This window comes from Rhipicephalus microplus, chromosome 1, assembly GCF_043290135.1.
Source record: "Rhipicephalus microplus isolate Deutch F79 chromosome 1, USDA_Rmic, whole genome shotgun sequence".
Classification (NCBI taxonomy): domain Eukaryota; kingdom Metazoa; phylum Arthropoda; class Arachnida; order Ixodida; family Ixodidae; genus Rhipicephalus; species Rhipicephalus microplus.
Window position 1 is genome coordinate 260,671,002 of NC_134700.1, and position 22,205 is coordinate 260,693,206.

At 44.9% G+C, this 22,205-nt stretch overlaps 1 protein-coding gene across 5 annotated transcripts in view; it reads right to left on the reverse strand.

The window, feature by feature from the left end:
* LOC119169137 (lachesin-like) overlaps positions 1–22,205 on the reverse strand; it is a 157,691-nt gene that overhangs the window by 133,583 nt on the left and 1,903 nt on the right. For 3 of the 5 annotated variants that reach the window (XM_075893930.1, XM_075893936.1, XM_075893928.1), the window contains exon 1: positions 3,511–3,875. The exons of the other annotated variants lie outside the window; for them this stretch is intronic. In XM_075893930.1, the coding sequence (XP_075750045.1) occupies positions 3,511–3,583 (73 nt within the window). In that variant the 5' untranslated portion in view covers positions 3,584–3,875. Of the gene's footprint in view, positions 1–3,510; positions 3,876–22,205 lie in introns of those variants that run through there. 5 annotated transcript variants of the gene reach the window in all.

The following is a 22,205-nucleotide window of genomic DNA, read 5'->3' on the forward strand; positions in this document are numbered from 1 at the left end:
TGGAACTGAGCCGAGCAGAAGCAGTGTGGTTGATGCCGTGTTTTTTTTAACTCTTCAAAGGGCAACTGACTGATAGTCCGCGTCAAGATGCAATAGTTCCGGGAACAACAGGGGATGGGCAAGCGGACAGCTCTCGTACTCACTGCACTTGCCTCGTTTGTATGCTTATCAGCAGACGCGTACGGGCAGCTTCGCGGATTCGACGCCTCATTAGCCAGTGAAAAAGAAAACAAAAAAAACCTGTTGCTACGCTTATCACGCACTCGCAACCTCGGCCATTCCGACGTGCATTGAAACCCCACTGTGTGCTAGAACTTCTATAAAGAGAACATCGTTGGCAGCGTAGATTAGCGAGTCAGTCCCGAAAGCTCTTCACGTCAGCTTGACGGACGCAAGCTTATCGCACTTGCTTTTGCCACCTCGCTTTACGGTTGTTTACTAGACCAGACCGGATAGCACTGCTACAGTGAGTAAAGGTGCTGGTGTAACGAGGACCTATTGGTTCATTTGGTCATCCCTGCTTACTGTAGCTGTCAATGGTTGCGTTTCAGAAAAAAACGCATGCAGGGTGCAGTTAACTAGGGAATCATTGGCCACTTTATGAAATAAGTTGTTAGTGCTGCGCCCATATTTTGAAACGTGAATGCGGTTTCTGGTATTAAAAGTTAAACAGATTAAAGAAAGGTGGTTGTATTAGTAAAGTAAGACAACGTACTACGCTATGCTGCTCCCGCCACAGTGGTTTGGCGGTTATGGTGCTCGAGCGTTGACTCAAAGATTGTGGGATTTGATCCCGGCCGTGTTTTAGATACAGGCGAAAATGATTGAGGCTCGTGCACTTAGATGTAGTGGCGCGTTAGGTGTAAATGATGTGCGCGCCCTGCATAATCTTATCGTGGCTTCGGGACGTTAAACACCAACAATCATTAATATTACGATCAGGCGTTTTTCTCTAGCATTCCTGCTACAGCGTGGTCCACGTCGCTGTTCGGACCATAAGACAATCAATTGACATTCGTGTCATAGTTTTTACAAGCTTGTGTGAACGCATTTCACTAAGTGGCGCAGTCCCACACGCGTAAGCAGATTCACTACCCATATTCTTCCTCCGTGCTCAACGTTCTATTCTCTTTCTTTTTTTTTTCATTCCACCAACCTGGCACTCTTAAGACCAACATTTATACCTTATGCTTTCCTGTGTCCGTTATTCCTTGGCTCTAGCGCTGAGTTTCTTTCCACAGAGGTTGATATGTTTATCGAGACTGACCCCCGTATTCACAAACGCTCCTCGACTCGGCTTTCACCCTTCACTTGGCAGAGTTGAGCACTGCGCCACTGCTCAGCTGAAAATGACGCTGCGCTACTAAAGAATCACAGCAGATAATTGCTGATACGCAGTGGCTTTCCGTGTGTAGAGACGGCACTCCCATCGGCTTTCTCAAGTGAAGCTGAAGCGTTAAGTGAAGGGACGTTCTAGAATACGGGGGTAAGCGTCCGCTCTCATTGGCATGTACCAAAAAAATTCAGGACTTCTTAATTCTATAGCATACATTTCCCGCATTTCAGGTGACCAGCACGTCTGCTATACGGATGAGCTTTTTAGGAGTCGAGCACATTAGGCGCTAGGCTGCCGTCTACGCAGTCGTCATCACTTGGCGTTTTGCAGGCAAAGGTACATATCAAGTCTAGTCAATATCCTTGATGATATGGCGCATACCCACGCTGGGGGATTGGTACATATATCTGCACCATATTCCGCGCGTCCTCCCGGCAACGATAAATCTTCCTCTTGTTTTTGTGACGATGTTGAAATTAGATGGTCTTTTTCGTCTTGTTCTTCGAGCACCTTAATGATGGTATCAACGCGGGCAAAACCTCATACTGCATAGCCACCTGTAGCATATTGAAAGCGAGCTCGCGCCTTAGAAAAGCCTTCTTTCTCTTGTTCATCGAGCACGTTGATGATATTAAAAGCGGGTAATACTGCTATGGCTAAGAAAACACGACAACACCAACCACTTATAAAATTGAAAAATGAATCGACCGATGAAGAGAGGAATAAGAAAGAAAAACATAAGTAAAGAAAACGAAAAAACTGGAAATGATGTCAGGAAAGAAAGGCGGGAAGAAAGAAAGAGGAAACAAACAAACGAGGAAGGCTGCCCATCTCTGCAAGCTTGGCATCATTATGACGAAGCTGCCTTAGTTTTTTTACGTTTTGGGGGGCCACTTGCATTGTTCATAAAATTCTCGGACAGTGCAGTTGTATACCCGGTAAACGTTCGCTATGATATAAAAATGTTTTTATGCCAGCGCAATGTGATCGTGCCCAAGTGTGCTTGCGACGCACGCTTTATACAAACATTAAAGGCGTGTGTTTGTCATTTTAATGTCTCATCCACCTAACGTAGTGTATGTAGAGTGTCAATTTTTTTATGAAAGGGAACACGGGAGCACGTAGCCTGCGCGCTCCGGCGTCTGCTGGCAGCGCGTTCAAGCGGGAGTGAAAGCAACCACAGCCTCTTTTCGCGTCATCTCTCGGCGAGCGAAACATGGATAAGGAACCAGCAGCAAGATTGCTACCCATCCCCCTTCACGGCGATTATCGGCCTCCTGCGTTATTGCCTTCAACAAGGAAAGGATTCCGGTCTTTCCGCCGCTTACATATAAGCAATGAATGGTTGTTTCGCTCGCCGAGAGATGACGCGTAAAGAGGCTGTGGTTGCTCTCGCTCCTGCTTGGGCGCGCTGCCAGCAGCCTATGGAGTGCGCAGGCCATACGCTACCGTGTTCCCTATCTTAAAAATATACACTGTATATTATTTCAAGAAAATAAATACATAGAGTTCACTGACGAGCACATGGCGCCTAAAGACTAGGCTGTCTAAGTAAGAGTGTAGATTACTATATGTGCAGTCATGTTCACACTCAGCGCGAACACAGTAGCGCCGCACGTAGCCCTCTAGCTGCATTTATGAGGCAGCCTACGTGACCACTTAGGGGGACCAGTTTTGTTGTATCAGCATCTTGAAACGTGCTTTATAAGACTGTCCTAACTGGAGGGCGATGCACTTCCACTAAATATAGTGTGGTCTGACACACCGCCATCACGTTCACCACAAGACAGTGGTGGTACAGCCTCAACGAAAAAGCCTCAGATTTGGTTTAAAGACAACTGCGTGCTTCAGCAACCCACGCTGTGTGCTGTAAGTATGTCGACTACTCATCTAGCGTCTAACTCTAGACGCACTTGTCCCCGCACAGCTATAACGTTCATTACTGCTGAACCCTTCGCTTAGCAATGAGACCTTCCACAAACTCGGGCAAAGACGTTCAGCTCACTACTATAGTGAGAGTGTTTCCATTAGTATACGTGCCCCGTACGTGGGCTTCGTACTCGAAATGCGTAATAACAGCACCGACACCTTCGGTTACATGGATCCACCAATGCTGTCAAACAGATAAAACTTGTCACAGGACAAGAAAATTTTGTAAAGTATGTTGTACTCACAGAGCAAACGTGAGACGCAGTAGTAGCTTCCCTGAAGGTTTCGTCGGCTCGGACAAGTTGGAACGCGAAACATTTCACGTCCTTCCTGGAGTCGCTACTGCACAGCGGTGTGCAACATCCAGGCATTTGTTGCGGCTCCTGAGGCACCACTGGCTGCGCTTAAGGCACTACCACTACCTTCGTCGCCGTCTTGTCGACGAGTGACTGCGGTTACTTGGCGATCGCGACAATGGCGCTCACACCGCGAGGAACAAACTGGCGCGATGACGCAGCATCTCTCTTTGGTAACGTTGCTGCATCAAAGACTGACGTCACCCTAAATCAGTAAGTCATGTAGGCTCTCTCGCCGAACGCTACCATGAGCGATGCTACATGCGCTAAAGCGAGGAGCGGCACATGCGCAGTGCGCCAACGGCGACATTACTCCATTATCGCACGCACGGCGTAATCTGAGCGTACCTTCGTCGAAAGTGCTCACCGATGACGCGACGCACGCAATGGCGAAAATAGCGATGCCGAAGGTAAACTGCGCACATTGGTAAGCGTCTTTGATATCAGACAATCATTGCACCACTGCTGTCAGCGTCGCTAATAGCAGCGACGTGTTGAACGCTCTCCCGTGCTCGCAATAAGTGTGCTCACTTATACAGTGCCGTCTCGAGTATGCTTATCGTGGACGTTGGAGCACCTGCTGCCAAGAAGTTGGTGCTAGCTGCACGGTGTTGTTGACGAAGCCTACTTACACCAACACACACGCATCTACTGTTCTGTACACATGCACATTTACGGCGTGCATCGCATAATTGGTGGACGCCTTCGACGAAGCTGCACTCATGTGAAGTGGTCCAAGCGGACTGAATAACATATTTCTAATATTTTCTCTAGTGTCTAATTTTTTTTCTAGCGTAGTTTGCGCACCCTTTTAAAAAATTACGCGTGTTTACAGCTGTGTTTTTCAAAAGAGTGCACTAACTGCACTAGAAGAAATATTAGATGCTAGCCATAATTCCCATCAGTATTATACATCAACCAAATATAAAATTTTGGTTATATGAGAAGAAAGCGTGCATTTAACTTTTTTGTTTAGTTCATACGCAGTTATATAGTGTAACGGTTTCAATCTTACGACACTTCGTGTTACTAGTACTTATTTTAGCTACGTCAGTGCGTGATATTCAAATATTCTATAGCAACAAGTAATCCACGATGCCGTGGTATTAAACTGTCCGGCCACCTCGCTTGGGCCAACAAACGATCAGTGTTATCTTTTCTGTCGCTGTTAGCGTGCCAGTGTGCACCGGAGACACATCGCGATGTCCGTTTTACGTATACACTGGAGATGACACTTGAGCAGCTGCACTTTGACATTAGATATGCGGGGCTTAACGTCCCAAAACCACCGCATGATTATGAGAGATGTCGTAGTGAAGGGCTCCTGGAATTTCGACCACCTGGGGTTCTTTAACGTGCACCCGAACCTGAGCACACGGGCCTACAACGTTTCCGCCCCATCGGCACTTTGGCATCACAATAGCTATACAACTATTTAAAGTTGGCCCTTTTGACAAAATTTATGATCAAAGCTTTCAAAAAGAAGTGAGTAGGCGGGAAACTGGAGAACAAATTGATGATATGTGGGGCTTAACGTCCCAAAACCACCCCATGTATATAAGAGATGTCGTAGTGAAGGCGCTCCTGGAATTTCGACCACCTGGGGTTCTTTAACGTGCACCCGAACCTGAGCACACGGGCCTACAACGTTTCCGCCTCCATCGGCACTTTGGCATTACAACAGCTATACAACTATTTAAAGTTGGCCCTTTTGACAAAATTTATAATCAAAGCTTCCATAAAGAAGTGAGTAGGCGGGAAACTGGAGAACAAATTGATGATATGTCGTGTTTAACGTCCCAAAACTACCATATGATTATGAGAGACGCCGTAGTGGAGGGCTCCGGAAATTTCGACCACGTGGGGTTCTTTAACGTGCACCCAAATCTAAGCACACGGGTTTACAACATTTCCGCCTCCATCGGAAATGCAGTCGGGATTTGAACCCGCGACCTGCGGGTCAGTAGCCGAGTACCTTAGCCACTTGACCACCGCGGCGGGGCAAAAAACTGGAGAACAAATTTATGCCTTGTTGCCACGTGCAGTTCTATTCCGAGAGCGTTCGCGTAAATCGCAGCCCATTTGGCACGGTGAGACTGAACACACAGCGAAGGGGGCAGACGCCTAAAAAAACACGGTGCAGGAGAAATTGCCTAAAACACATCCAACGTCAGCGAATAACGGCTTGCCTCGTGGGCATACATGCGTTGCGTGTTTTCGTGGAACACTCCAGGACGAAGTATCAAATATGAGAAGAGAGTCGAGGCTGGAGATCACTCCTCTCGTAGGAAAGGCAAACAGTGGGAGCAGCACTACGCTAACGACCTTTCAACTCCTCTTTGAGTTTCCCGCCGCTAAAGAGGGCCGCTGTTGACGAGAAAAGTGCACGCTGCAACGCGTTATTTCATGTGTACGCGATCGCGCCGGTGGTGCTAGCGTTGAACTCAGTAAAACGCAAAACGTGCAACGTGCCCGTGTGTGCGGAAATCGCTATACACCATCTCCAAATCATTCTGCGCTTAGGATACGCCGGCTCGTTTTTGTGTTCTGTATTTACTGCTGCTGTTTTAAACGTTTATCGCAGTTGTGTTACGCATTGGGAAACTTGCAGCAAAATTCACGGCAGGCAATTCAGAAATGTTGACGCGTTAGTCGATCGCGCAAACATGCTACTTTGCGCCCGTGTTTTCGGAAATTCGCGTTCGTGTACGTACATTTTCTCCGGAATTTTTTTTGTTTGTTTGTTTGTTTCCCCGATCCTCAGTGCGATATTTCTGTACATACGGTGCCCAGGTGAGATAAAAGAGTCGGGAGAGCAATGAACGAATCGAGTCACTCGTGATGTCACGGCGTGGATGCATTAAAAACGGGCGATGGGTGAACGCGTTCAGAATGTACGGGAGTGGAACCCATTAGTCCGCCTTTACGCGTAGCAGTTCGTAATATGTGCTTGCGTGATCTCGACGAACACGAATCTCTTTTCATATAAGTACACACATTTTTTTATCTCTCCTAATTTCGGATGAAATGAATGAGTCTTTCTGTCTGTCTACACCCTGTCTCTTGATCCGACAGAAATAACGCGATGACAGCTACAAAGCAGACAGAAATAACCGTGGGGCACGTTTTCGCAGCTCCGCTTGCTCAGGCTCCATTACCTCGTGAAATGGGACATATCCGAAGTTAGAGGCATTTGTTCATACCTATATATATATATATATACATTTACGGCCTTGAGAGGAACACTTCGAAATCACACTTAGGAAGGTACGTCCTACTTCAGTGCGTCTTTGATTCTGTGAACGAATTAAAAATAGACCTAACTGCATTCTCTCCACTTCATTTATATACTGATTTTGATATAACTCCTTCACCCCCCTTACCCATCAATGTGTAGAAAACTTAGTCAAAAACAAAGTTTAGAAAAAAATTGCCCGCAGCTTCCCTCGGGGGAACACTGAGAAGGATGCGGACCATATAATTGGTTAACGGGGTGTTAAAGTGCGACTTACTTGGGTCGATGGCTAAATTGGTTAACGTGGTTGTGAAATGGGGTGTTAAATTGCGACTTACTTGGGTCGATGGCTAAATTGGTTAACGTGGTTGTAGGAGGGGGTGTTAAATGAGTGAACACGTACACACGTATGCGAAAGGGCGGCGCTGGTCGAAGGGACGTCGATCATTGTGTTTGTGGATTCGTTGGAATTCATTTCACCGCGACCTTGGACGTCGACGCGCCGTACAAACCAACAGACGAGCGGCAACTGAGCGAGCGAGCGCCGACCTTGAGTATATATACAGCACGACGGCGCATGCACTGTCAGCTGTTGAATGTTCTCGAAGCGCGACGCCACATGCGCGTCCACTGGAGAATCAGGAGAATTGTAGATGTCGAACGCGGTGTGTAGAGGAGGAAGGGTGCACAGATGGTGGAGGAGTGAAGCGCGCGCGGTGTGTAGAGGAGGAAGGGATGCACAGATGGTGGAAGAGTGGGCGACGGCGCGACGGCGCATGCGCGCGCGTCAGCTGTCGAATGTTCGAGAAGCGGTGCGGACGGCGCGGACGGCGCACTACAAGGCGCGAGTATAAGATGCTCCGCATCTAAAAGAAAACAAGTCCGATGCTCCTTCTAAATGACGCGTGGTATTCTTGCACACTACGTTTGCGTACTATTACATCATATCCTTCCTACACCAGGCAATATACCACGAGTAAGTTGATAGCAGGAAGTCGTGTGACGTAAAACGGCCTTCGATAACGTCTTAGAGTTTCCCTTCTGACCTGATAACCACACGCCATTTCGCAACCAGGCTTTTTATCACTTTTACAGCGAAAACTGTTAAGAGATCAAAAAAAAAAAAAAAGGTCACGCGTGCCGTAGTTGTTCACTGCCGCCGCCACCGGTCTCCGTAACCACTATCGCACAAAATAAGAAAAAAAAACATGGTTGATCCCTCAGTCATAGCAATTGGTAAAACACGAAAGTCAAAAGTTTCCTTAATGAACAGTTTTGTGCTTACAGTATTTTGATATAATTGAGCATATCCCATAGCGGTTGGTGTTAGACAGCTAAAACCCTGTTTTTCGCAAATGCATATTGACATCTGCATTCCGATGACTAACGTCCATGAAAAATGATTCATTATTGATTAAGCACGCATTCGCTGCCATGCATGTTTTTGGTAGTTCGAATAGTTAAGGATGATAGTTAAAACAAAGAAAGCGGCGTGAAAGCCAGAACAAAGTGAGTTAATGTACGTCAAACTTGGCGAAGGTCACCTACTTGCGGCATGTTTGAGTTAGTGAACGCTACTGCCCGATAAGAGGAAAGTGCCACGTGCGTTGTGTCTTTTCTGTTGGCCAGCCACGACTTTTCACGTGGCGAGCGTCAGCGGGAAAAGCGGGGTTACATCCAGGCGAAGCAGGTGCTTTGCTCTATAGAGTCTGTTGCTCTACGCTTTAGTGAACTATTTTTAGGGGCGAAGCTCCTTAGGACGTGAGTCGAGCGTCCACAATGTATGTATGTAGTAGTAGTTGCAGTATAGCTGTCGTCGTAGTAGTAATAGTAGTAGCAGTAGTAGTCATAGTATAGTTGTCGTAGTAGTAGTAGTAGTAGTAGTAGTAGTAGTAGTAGTAGTAGTAGTAGTAGTAGTAGTAGTACTAGGTAGCCACCTCCATGGCCGCACTACAAGAGCGGCACGCGCGCACTCTTTTGAATTGAGGACGAAACCCGCGCACGTTAATCATAAATAGAAAGATAATTGTTTCTAATGAAATAACCTACAAAGACGAGTATCAGTGGCTTAGCCTCCAATAAAACTTGCCTTGATTTTGATGCTTACTAAAGAAACTAGCAACCAAAGTACGCACTGTGAGCCCTATCTGACCAGAAAAAGTTGCCACGTTAAGCTCGCTGGTTGAAACCTCCTTGGTTTTAGCAAGGTTTAACGATGGTTGGGCCGCCGTGCCATGAACTAGCGGTGGTGCAAGGTGGAACTATATACGAAGCGCCGGCCATGAGAAAGTGCGCGCGCGCCGCTCCTCTAGTCCGGCCATACCACCTCTCGTTTAGTCTTTGGAATGCCCGCTGGATGGTGGTACTTCAATATGGTGAATATATGATGAAAAGATGCGAGGTGTTGGTACTTGGAGTGTTCACTAAATGGACGAATGGATGGACGGATGCACGTTTTGTCTTTGGAATGCCCGCTGGATGGTGGTACTTCTATATGGTGAATATATGATGAAAAGATGCGAGGTGTTGGTACTTGGAGTGTTCACTAAATGGACGAATGGATGGACGGATGCACGTTTTGTCTTTTGAATGCCCGCTGGATGGTGGTACTTCTATATGGTGAATATATGATGAAAAGATGCGAGGTGTTGGTACTTGGAGTGTTCACTAAATGGACGAATGGATGGACGGATGCACGTACGAACGCAGGGACGGATGGACAGACGCACAGACGGATGCACGGAAAGACACGCGGAAGGATGAACGCAGGGAGGGACGGACGGATGAACAGATGGACGGTCGTGCAGACGAACGGACGGGATCACGAACGAACGAACGGACAGAAGCGCGGACGGACTGGCAGACGCTCCTCCCAACTGATGATCAAGCACTCCGTGGTTATGCTGTGAATTTTTACACGCATGGATACAATGAGCCACGCCAACGCTTTAGGTAAGGTCACTAACTAGCAAAATTGTACTTCCATTGACACGCTCCAAATAGGACGGACGCGTAGCAACGACACGTTGAAGGAACCAATCGTGGATTACACGGTCAAGATGCGACATTGCACTTTTCCAGAAGCCCTGTAAGAGGGCAATGGTAGATATGAAATGCGAGCTTTATAAAGGTTACAAAGTAAGTGGCCATGGTGCAGTGGGTAGCATGCCCAGCAGCTGTTGTCACCGACTGAGAGGTCGTGGGTTCGACTACCATTATGGAACATTTGTCTTCTGATAGTGTTATTTGTGACGTCACTTTTGTGACGGAATTAGGTCACTGAAATTTTGGTGGACGCCTGCACAAAACACTTTCGTGTTAGAAACTAAGCAAATAAAAAGAATTAAGACCACAATGTGATTCGAAGCCGGCTCGCCTTCGTGCCAGTTTAGTAGTCTACCACACAGCTAATGCTGGTGCTTTAAAACAGCTCCGTTGCATACGGGACTTGGGAGGCTTGATGTCGTGAAAGGAATCTCGTCATTTTGAGAAATAAAGTGTTTTAGAACAGCAAAAGAACACCCAGGCGTCACACAATGCTAATTGAGTTACGTTTGCGTTCCTGAATGCTCTAACCCATTACAAATCTTCAGGCATAATTCTTCATCGTCGTCAGCCACATGATCGAAAAATTGCACAAATTTCCTTGCAAGTCTGTAGCATGTAGCACGCTTCTCCGAAGAATGACGAAGAATGGCATAGTGAATGCCTGCCTACTACACGAAAATTTATTATTTATGGCATAGTGGTTACCCCGCGCGTGCGTTACTAGCAGTTACCCAAAGAGCATTTAAAAGAGGCTCCGAAAGGCCACTCTTCCAGCTTGCGTTGTGACTGTGCTGCGCGTTTTGTTCGGGCCTCGCGTTTCTTTTTTTTTTTTCATTTCGTCTGACTAGTAAAATATTTGAGCAGCTTCCATCTTGCATAAGAAACTTTTGTACTTTCTAGAGTGGTTGCGTTGCAGCAGATTAGCGCTTGGACATGGCGGACAGCCACTGGCTAGCTCCTTTTGACGCGCGAGCTTAATTCTTATACTTTAATGCAATTGGGCTTAACCCGCAAAAAAAAAAGAATTATTGTGGCTTAACTCAGTTATGTATGGGTCTGCGTAGCGAAAAGTATGGTTAAACTTACAGCTTGGTGTCACGGTTATGCTTATCTAGGTTTGCGGCTCGTTTTTCCTCCATCTTCTCGGCTCGCTGCCTATTCTTGCTTTCGTTTTGACGATGAAGCCTGGCTTATTTCAGTCTCTCCAGCTCGCTTTCCATATCTGCGGATGAGTCCCATTGAGCTGCCCCTTCTATATAAACAATGCAACGCCAGCTCCTCTTCTGAGATTTCAACGTGGTTGCACTGGCTGCATCGTCGCAGGCCACCCCGCAATGCTTAAAAATTTCGCGATTATTTCAGACTGTTTTTTTAAGGGCCCCTTTATTTTAGAGTGCAAAAACGGGAGTGGTTTGTTTTTCGACATCACTGCCTTGCCTACAGGCACTGTCCTCTCATCGCCACTTATTCGTTCATAAAGCACGAGTGCAATGTCAGCACTAAACATTGCGCCTATGAGGAATTTGCGCTTGTCGGCTGCTCACTGCTATCTCCATCTGCGCACTCAGAACTGGATCAGACGAAGTGAAATCAGTTGGTTGTGCATGAAAGTCATGCGAGATAAAGCAGAATGGGTGTGCAACAGAGTAAAAAGGGAGGACGGGAGACAATGAACAACTGATATCTCTCGTATATGAATCAATTGCCCTGTTCGTTAACGACCTGAGTTCTAGCCTGGATAATAACATACCTGTAGACGCCATTTTCATGGATTTCGAAAAAGCCTTTGACAAAGTTTCTCATAACAGATTATTTTTGAAGCTTTCACGTCTTAACATTAACTGTCTTGTTTTTAATTGGATATGTGACTTCTTGACTAACTGTAAGCAGTTCGTTTGTGCTAATAACCATCGCTCCTCCCTATCCGCTGTAACCTCCGCCGTACCTCAAGGCACGGTCCTTGGTCCTCTACTATTCCTAATCTATATTAACGACCTCCCCAATAACTTAGCGTCTAACATTCGTCTGTTCGCAGACGACTGTGTCATTTATCGTCCTATTCAAAATCCTAACGACCCTGTCATCCTACAGTCTGATCTTTGTTTGATTCAATCATGGTGCGAAAAATGGCTGATGTTCCATAACATAAAGAAAACTTGTGTCATTTCCTTCCATCGCCGTCAATCCTATTCCTCCAATAAATACTTCCTATTTGATTCTGAAATAACAGCAACTAATTCATGTAAATATCTCGGTATCACTCTAACTTCAGATCTGACCTGGTCATCCCACATTATGAACATCACTAATGACGCCAACCGCGTGCTTGGCTATCTCCGAAGAAACTTACGTCTAGCCCCACCTTCTGTTAAACTTTTAACCTATCTAACACTAGTCCGCCCGAAGCTAGAATACGCATGTGCCATCTGGAATCCCCATCAAATACCTCCTACTAAAATGCTTGAAACAATACAAAATCGTGCAGCCAGATTCATTTATTCTGACTATTCCTATCTTAGCAGCGTCACCGAACTAAAATCTCAAGCTAACATGGTTAACTTAGCTTCACGCCGCAAAATTTCAAGACTGTGTTTGTTTCACACATTTTATCATGCATTGCACCTAAACCATGTTATCGTTCCAGCCCATCGTCTTTCATGCCTTATCAGCCATTCGAAAGCGGTTTATCCACCCCGTGCGCATACCACTGCCCATCACTCTTCATTTTTTGTGCAAACATCAACAGAATGGAACGATCTTCCTGCTGACATCGTGCACCACTTCAGCATCGCCCATTTCAAAGAATCCATCGAACAAATCATCTGTTTGTGAACTGTCGACCCCCTCATGTAACACCCCTTGACTGGGGCCCTTGAGGTATTATAAATAAATAAATAAATAAATACATAAATAAATAAATTGAGAGCTTTGTTCTGCACGGCATCACGGAAACAAACCGCCATCGTACCCAAGGGCGCCAAAGAGACGAGAAACGGCAATTTAGTACAACAAGCCGTTTTTTTTTGTTGTTCTCTGAATTTGCGAACGCTGTTTAGGGGCCCATTAAGAAAGATTACGCGCAGGACACGAGTGATAGAGTTTATTTCAGAGCTTACGCATGTATTAGCGATAACGCTGGAAGATTCGATAAGGCTTGTATAATAGCCGACGCATGCCACAGGCGAGCTGATAATTGACGGCCGATGACTGTGCTTGTTGATATCAGTGCATATGGCCAGTGTTTCTAGCACTTCTCCTGCTTTTCCCTCTCTGCGCACAAGCTTGATTAAAAAAAAGTCCCGTATTGAATACTATTACTGCCCCCTTCTTCATTATCATGTCACAACCGCTATGACGTCATAACAGTAAGCTCTTTAGTGAAAGTTTACTTAAAGTTTTCGCTCTGATGTGAAAACTTCGTGAGCTACTAATATACCGAAGCTGGTTATGCTCACAAGTCAGCACATAAAGACCAAAACGTAGACTTTCTCGGAGCTTAATTTTGGAGATAAAAGCCTACACAGAAACGTGTCCTGCTGCACCGACACTGCAATCAACGCAACGCACAGGCGGCGGGCCTTTAGCCATACGCCATCCTAAAGCATTACTCAGCCCACACAAAGATGTCAACGTTTAAGCTCTTTAAACTCACGCAATATGCTTTAGCCATTGGCGTAAAGTGATATTTTGCAGTTCTTTATTTTATTGATCTTGTGCTTCTAAAATTTCGCAAATACGGTGAACCCAGCCCGATTCAACTGGCCGTCCTCGTGCATATTTCGAAATTAGAGAATCACAGGCTTTAAAGGGCACGTTAATCCTACGGCAGGGGTGACAAGGGGAACAGCTTAATCTCTGGAATGGCTCTCTGTGCCCGAACCACCTATAACCCGAGTCGGGGCAACTTTTTGGAAAGTTAAGCTACAATCGCCTTGCGAGGAAATTTTATGCCTACGACACTGGATCCTCCGTCAAAGCTAGAGTAAACAGACTCTTCATTTACAAGACGGGTCCCCATAAGCGGAGGGAGGCCTTGGCCTACACAATGCCTTTGTTGCAATTTGGCCGGCCTGTCTTCACTGGGGCTCCCGTTGTCTATACCAGACCTCGTCTTTTGTTCGGCCGCTCGTTGGTTACGCATTCAATAGTCTTGGGTAGCTGAATTTTGAAAATAAAAATATACAGCGTTGCACGTTCGCAACGTCGTATCAGTTGTCTGCTCGTTAATCACCATCATCATCATCATCATCACCAGCCTGACTACGCTCACTGCAGGGTTAAGGCCTCACCGATTTTCCACCAGTCAACCCGGTCCTGCGCTTGCTGTTGCCACGTTATACCCTCAAACTTCTTAATCTCATCTTCCCACCTAACTTTCTGTCTTCCCCTCGCTCATTCGCGTTCTCTTGGTATAGTCAGTAACCCTTAAAAACAAACCATTATCCTACCTATGCGCTACATGCTCGTTATTCTACTCGTTAATGACTATCAAAGTTTTCACAGCAGTTAACACGAAATTAAAAATTCTGATTCAGACGTACAAGACCAGTGTTAATTGAAAAAAATAGCAACTTTGTGCACTCTAACACCCCACTATGGGTAACTCAAAACTGCTCACGTGCTAAAAGGTCCCTAAAGGAATCACGACATAACTTTCATAGAGCAACAACGCGACTTTTTTTTTTTTTTTTGGTCGAGCATTCCTCTGCGTGCACTGTTTTCTTCGCGTATTGTTCAACCATCAAGCTAAGGATTACAATCTCGCAAAGTCGAATAGAAGAACACTAAATTTAGAGCTATGAACCCCTGGCTTCTATCGGACATGTATGCCGACGTCAATATGGTATTTAATTTATTCTGTCATACATGTCAACATGGTTAGGGAAGCACAACATTTCCACACCAGATTATTCAGAAAAATTTATAACTTCCTTTTTTTAATTATGTAAACCTTATTTTCTTGGTTTCCATTCAAACAGTCACTTATACCGTGCCATCTTTGACGGGTTTGAATGTTATCATAATGTCGGGGTATTTTTTTTCCTGCGAAAACAAGTGAACTATCAAAACTATTACAAAAGAGAGAGAATGTAATAAAAGAGTAACGATACCCCTGTCACGCTGTTGCGTGTGAAGCAGTGACGTATGAAAGAAGGAATTAAAGGCTGAAGAAAAATAATGCACAGACGTCACAAGCAGTTTACGTACGCTGAGGCTCGATTCATCAGTGCGACCACATGAAAGGGTATTGAGGGGGAAAAGGTACGCGACGTGAACGGAAGCTGGCCCTATTCTATCTTTCTTCGATACAAGAGTCGACGCACTAACAAAAATAATTCTAATGCATAGCAAGCACCCCACGCCATGCGCCGTCATCAGTGGCAGAATGTTCGCATTTAACGTTTCCTTGGAATCAAAAAATGAAACTTTATATTGACGATAACTACACTCGAAAAGACGATGCAGTCGAACAATTTCACGCTACAACATTCCCGCTCAAGGGGGTACAGCAACAAAAGTAAAAACTTCAGTCTAAAGAACGACGACACGCCGCTGCATTGCGCCGCCTTGCTTCAAAATTTATACGAATCAGTAGCAGCAGAAGCAACAAACCTCACAAGTGCGTGAACCAACATGCATGCCAGCAATTTCGCAGGGCCAACGGCAACGACGAACTGCGTGACAGACAGCGCGCGTCATGGGACAGCCGACGCCGTGCCCTGAAGAGGCGAATATTTTTTTACGAGCGCCGTTCAGTGCGCCACTGTCTGTTGCCGCCGTCAACGTCTTGCCGCTTCCACAGTCGCGCGCATCCGAGCGAGAGAGCCTGGTAACACAAAACGCTTTTCCATGCGGCGCCTGACGGCGGGGGAGCTCTATCAAAATATATTAGGGTTCCCTTCTGGCTCCAGGCGGCGTGAAAAGGAATGTTGGGACAGCTATCGCGAAGGATGATATTTTCAGGCGCATACATAACGCCCCATGCAAATTAGACGGCAGCCTCGCACATATCTCTCTCCCCTACCCCCGGCTTCCCATTCCCTTCAATTCATGGTGCTTTCTTCGGTCAGCTCCACCTCCGCCTTCATTTTCCGAATGCGTCTTCCGCCTATGCGATCGTGCCGCCCAACTTAGCATACAGTGTGTGCTCGCTACCGAGTTTGTTTTATACCAGCTTCGCTTTCGTCTCGCGCGTTACCGATTGCTACTATTTCTCCAACTCCTCAACCCCTTCTACGAGCGGTATTTCTCACTGTGATGCTTCGTCCTCTCTATTCGTTGCTGCAGGTTTTTACCGCGACGCGCGCAACCGTCTGGGAGAGGTCAAGGCGAGGCAAAGAACACCAAAGAAAACGGAACCGCCGTCAAGTCATGTTCACTCTGTCGTACTTCCTCGTTTCATACACAACGTCTGACCTCTCTCCCGTTTTTCCCACTCCTTGCCGCATGCCTCATTCACTTCCCTTTCTTCCCTCTGTATAACACGTTTAAACCCTTTTCCTCATCTCCGCTGGCTCTCTTGTCCCCGCGTCATGTATAGACTCTCTTTCTCTCTCTCCTTTCGCCTCCATTTTTCGCGCGTGACGAGACGTGTAGAGATACAGAACTCACGCCGACCAAATGTTATTACAGTGCACCAGAAAAAAAAAACCATAGGGACAAGTCTGTAGCTCTGGGATAAAATCGCCTAAGCGAGAGAACGCAGCAAAGAGAAGGAAAACCAAAGTTGATGATGTATTCACTAACACAAGAAAAGAGGGCAGATTCTGACATTAACATAAGATTTGCAATTTAAAAGCTTTCTTTTCTTTCTTTCGCCCCCTTTCAACACCCTTATACAGAGCTGAGCTTTATAACCAACCGCCTCTAGCGCATATCTTCTCGTCCCGAGTGCGGCGCTGCCAGCGAAGGAAAAGTCAACTTCTTCTTTCTTGCGGAAGTGGGAACCACGCGTCTTACACTCTCCCCGCGCAGTCTTTAAGGCTTCTGAGACAAGTCAGAACGGAATATAAGGGGGGCTAAAAGAAGCATACAAACCGGGCCATAATGGAAGTACCGGGATTGTCGGAGGCCTAGATATCGTCAAGACCGCGACATTTGAAGAGAATGGGATGGTCTACTACCGGAACGAACAATAAAGATTCGCGTAATTTATTCGGAAATGGATTCGTCGCTTCCGTTTCGCTCATTCCCGTGACACCACATTCCAATGCGCGCTTGCACTTGGATTCGTACGTGTGCTTCCGTATGTATGTATGTATGTATGTATGTATGTATGTATGTATGTATGTATGTATGTATGTATGTATGTATGTATGTATGTATGTATGTATGTATGTATGTATGTATGTATGTATGTATGTATGTATGTATGTATGTATGTATGTATGTATGATACGTCATACATCTATTTTAACTGAAAAAACAGGAAGAGCAAATTATTGAAATTTATGAAAACTTAAAAGAGCCTACGTGTGTTCTTGGCAACCTGCCTGTGCGTTACTGTATGTATCTATACATACTGTATGTATGTATAGATTTATTTATTTCTGGACTTGATATCATAAAATTTGACCTATGTTATTTTCTTAAATAAATTTATTCTTTCTCGGCCAGCCATAATATACCAGCGGCGCCCATACGTCGCAACTTGAAAAGGTCAGCAGCTATCTCGCCAGCCGCTACAATAGGGAAATATGATCTTGACTTAGTGTGGGGTCAAAAGAATGTTAATACGTTTAAGCATGGAGCTAAATGACAACACGGCGTCCGGCGCCTACAAAACGTTATTACGCTCAAGGACACAGTACACTGCACGCTTCTCAAACACAAATTCATTCAAGAATTTCAGATTCCAGTATGTATGCTTTACAACCTGATTCAAACCAAGCGTCACGCAACACTCATCACATTATGCCGTCTGCTCTTGATCTATAGTGCGTCCATCAACAAATGGACGTCAACGTCATCTGCAAACATTACATGAAACACAACAGCAATAAATGTTTGAAGAAAATAGGTTCGCGATACTTCATCTCTCCCTAACTGTGTCTGTTATAATTTCCAGCAAACTATTACCGTGAAGTTCTAACCAGTCAAAGACTCTCTCCCTAAATGAACTCACTTGACCAGCTGTTGTCATCGTTAAAGTAGCAAGACTAAGGCACACAGGGAAAGTTTGCTTCAATATCGCTCGTCTCGCAAGACAGTATTTTGTTGCTGGAGTCACGACGAACCAGGAAGGGCAGTGGAGCATCGCCGATTTCACGTCGACAACTTGAAGCCGTAATAATAACTCAAAGGAAGCGGGTCAGGCCTGAGCGGCTAGCTCTCTGCAGCGACAGCGAGTAGAAAGCCGTTAATTACGCACGACGCCCAAGACTCCCTTGCACCCGAAGTGACAACGGTTTGGGGCTGCCCGCTTGTCTAAGTGCGTCCATCTTCGAGCATTTCTGAGCCTCCTAGAGAGATGTGGGAAGTAAATTACTGGAAGTTCCCGGCTTTCACGAGTTCTTATTAGGAAGCCCATCAAGTGTCGCGATGTACTCACTCTACCATGTGGCATATGGAAGTATACATATGAATTCAAAGAAGTATTGAACTTCTACGCACTCAAGGCGTAACTTTCATATGTAGACAATACTCTATAAGATTTGTGAGGTCGTAACAGCCTGCTTTATGCAGTAAACGAGAAACTTACTGTTCACGTGCCTTTAAATGGAAGTTCGTTAACAAGATCAACCACTGAAAGCCTTTCTTTACAACTATACTCTACTCTCAACTATTCTACAATCTTTGCTCTTTCTATCGCGCACGCGTAAACTGTGCAACTACGATGCAGAACCGAATAGCCCTAAACCATAGATATAACATCGCAGTTTTATTCGCAGTGTCGAGCCCGACAAAACTTTCTTTCAAATTCATCACTGCGTCTTTTTGGTACCTTTGTTGAATTCTTTATTTTCGTAATAGACACGAGCACGAATCATGGAATCAGCGAGAAATTGAAAAAAAAATAAACACGTTGAGTGCCCTTTTCTTGCTAAACAGATACGAACAGATACCATGTATTGCTTATAGTAGAGAGTTTGAAACAGTCGCATTGATTACAACCAAAACCGAGGTCAACATTGATCGTTACCTGCTGATTGTGGCCTGAAGGATTAATGACTCTTGCGTAGCCATTTTCTCGTCTCCTTTGCTAACCCACATTTTGCGACCCCCCCTCTCTCTCTTTCCCTTCTTTTTTGTGTGTGTCGATGCATGGGTATAACTTCGGAGTTTCCAAAAAGGGGATGTTTTACAATGTGAAGCATTTTAATGTCAGTGGTGCAACGCGCGTTTCGTTTCCTTCTTTCGCGAATTTAAAACTGGGTACAGAGGGGAAAATTCTGTCAGTTTTTGCCCCTATATGCTTAAAGGGACATAATGACAATATGGAGTCACATACGTAGAAACACTTTTTGTTGCTATAATGGCGCACCGTTCTAAAAATATCTATAGTTAGGCGTAAAAACTTGCTCCACCGATGTGTTGTTAGCGCCTAAACTTGGTGCTCATTTTATGCTCTTTAGAAATTGTTGGTGCTGATTGGGCTATTCCAAGATTGTAAATAAGGCTATGACACGTCATCGAAAACCTTCCTCTGCAGAGAAAAATGGGGAGCTATCATATCGGAGTGCCCTTTTGCCGTAATGAATAAATATCAGTGTCTCGGAAATAATCATGTATATAACATGCACACGAATTCCCCTTTGAGGATTCAGCGATCAAAAGTTGGTATACGCCGAAGGTCATGAAAAAAATTACCTAACTGTCACACGCTTTATTGAAGAACCTTCCTATTTTATTGGTCAATCTGCTTGAAAAGCGCCTTTATATCTTAGTCTTCTCATAAACCGTGCACAAACTTTCAAAGTGATCGCGCCAGAAAAACTCTGAATTGTTTTCTGAAATGCTAACTGCCTTTATAAATACAATTTCGTATTCTATTTTCCCGTTACTTCCACTACTCAATAAAATCACTGAAGATTGACGAAACACAAAATCGACCCAAATACTTTATTCACATGATAGCAGGAGATGTTGGTCACCAAATAAGCGCTGGCTACTCATCAATATCTTTTTTTCTCTCTTGTTTTGCAACGTAATATAAGTGAGCGTATAGCTTCATTCTTTCAAGAACAAAAAATACAGCGTTAAAGTGAGGGAAAAAGAGAACACACATTGAACTCGCACCTCGAGTACGAAAGCATCTTTAGTTTCATCAGATGTTTGTTCGTGCAACTTCTGCATAATTTTTGCTACTTTTCACCGATGTATTAACTTTGCCTCTTCTAGGAACTTCTATAAAACATTCGACATTCTATCGTTCGTCCCAATTTCATACCCACGCAAGATGTTTCTGCAATTATAGCACAGGCGAGATGTTTCTACTTAATATATACAAATATTCTAGCTGGTAATCCATAGTACTTGCGAAGCTGGGCTTAACCTAAGTGTTCTTTAGGGACATGGAATAGAGAAATATTGTAGTGTCTTGTACTATGGCGTTACTTATAACCATATCATGCTTCATAGATGTAAAACTGCTGATATTATTATTATATCCAAGATGCAGCGCACGAAAGACACGCTTACAGCCACATAAAGAGATGCACAAACAAGCAACAAAATGCTCGTTCATGCCTTTCTTAACGTGTGCTTTGACGATCCTTTTGTGCGATGCTTCATCAAAATATTTGCTTTAAATTGTTAGTGATATTTTCAATCATTTTTGTTATATATTTTACACCATAACGCAACGCAGTCCCGTTCAGGTCAATTCCGCATTTGTCTAATGCCTACGTTTTTATTAAGAAAACTGTATGTTTAAAGCGAGTGCTTTTTTTTATATAAATGATAGTATAGGCCTACCAGTCTTCACCTGGAGCCAGTAAGCTACAACGTCACTAGTGAGTAATCAAGAATAAATCATTAAACATGAATTCATAAATAGGAAAACTGATGCCTGCCACAATTTTTACGCTTTCGTTTGCTCCAGCGGGAGTTACTGTCCTCGCGTTTTAAATGCGAAGCCTTTCTTAGCGAACTTCGGCGAATTTGAGCGTATCTATCTATCTATCTATCTATCTATCTATCTATCTATCTATCTATCTATCTATCTATCTATCTATCTATCTATCTATCTATCTATCTATCTATCTATCTATCTATCTATCTATCTATCTATCTATCTATCTATCTATCTATCTATCTATCTATCTATCTATCTATCTATCTATCTATCTATCTATCTATCTATCTATCTAACCACCTACGGCTTTTAGCTCTCCTAGCCGTTTCGATAATGGTATTAATACCAAACTTGATATGGCATAACAAGATGGTATGAAGAACATATATGGCTAGTTATAGCACGAAAATTATTATATGTGTGTCATGAATGTCATGATTTACATATCATGGTCTTGCAGCTGTTGCGGTGGTTTCGTTCACATGACATGTTTCAAGACTGGTATGGTATGACATGATTGCATGGTGAACACAAGCGACAGACCCTAACATGGAAATCATGAGATGCCTGTCATTTAACAACATGACTACGTTCCATGCTCATGATGCGCTCGCGGCCGTTTCGCTAGCGCCACATATATCAAATTTGGAATTGCGGTACGTGAATGGATGACGAAGGTATGTGACTGGTGCAAACATGATAATCATAAGATGTGTGTCATGTAATAACATGACTACATGCCACGCTCATGATGCGCTGGCAGCCGTTTTGCTTGCTTCACCTATACCAAATTTGGTATTACGGGACGTGAATGGATGACGAAGGTATGATACTGGTGCGAACATGAAGAAAATGAGATGCGTGTCATGTAACAACATGACTACACGCTATGCTCATGATGCGATCGCGGTCGTTTCGCTAGCTTCACATCTACCAAACTCGGCATTGCGCGCCGCCGATGGAAGTCAAAGGTATGTAACTGGTGCAAACGTGATAGTCATGAGATGCGTGTTATGTGAGAACATGACTACATGCCACAGTCAAGACGCCAATACATTTCGACGCGACGCGGAGCGGGTGCTCGCCGGCGTTGATTTTGTCGCGTCACACCGGCGTTGCCACGCCAGGCGCCGGTCCTGCCATATACTCGCAGGCGCGCGCCGCACTGCGTTGCTTTGACCCATGTGCGTTTCAGCGCGTCCGGCATTCCTCAGTCACGAAAAGAGGGAGACGCAGTGTTGTCTGGGCCGCGCCTGGCGTTAGAATATAAGTGCTCGCGTTTTG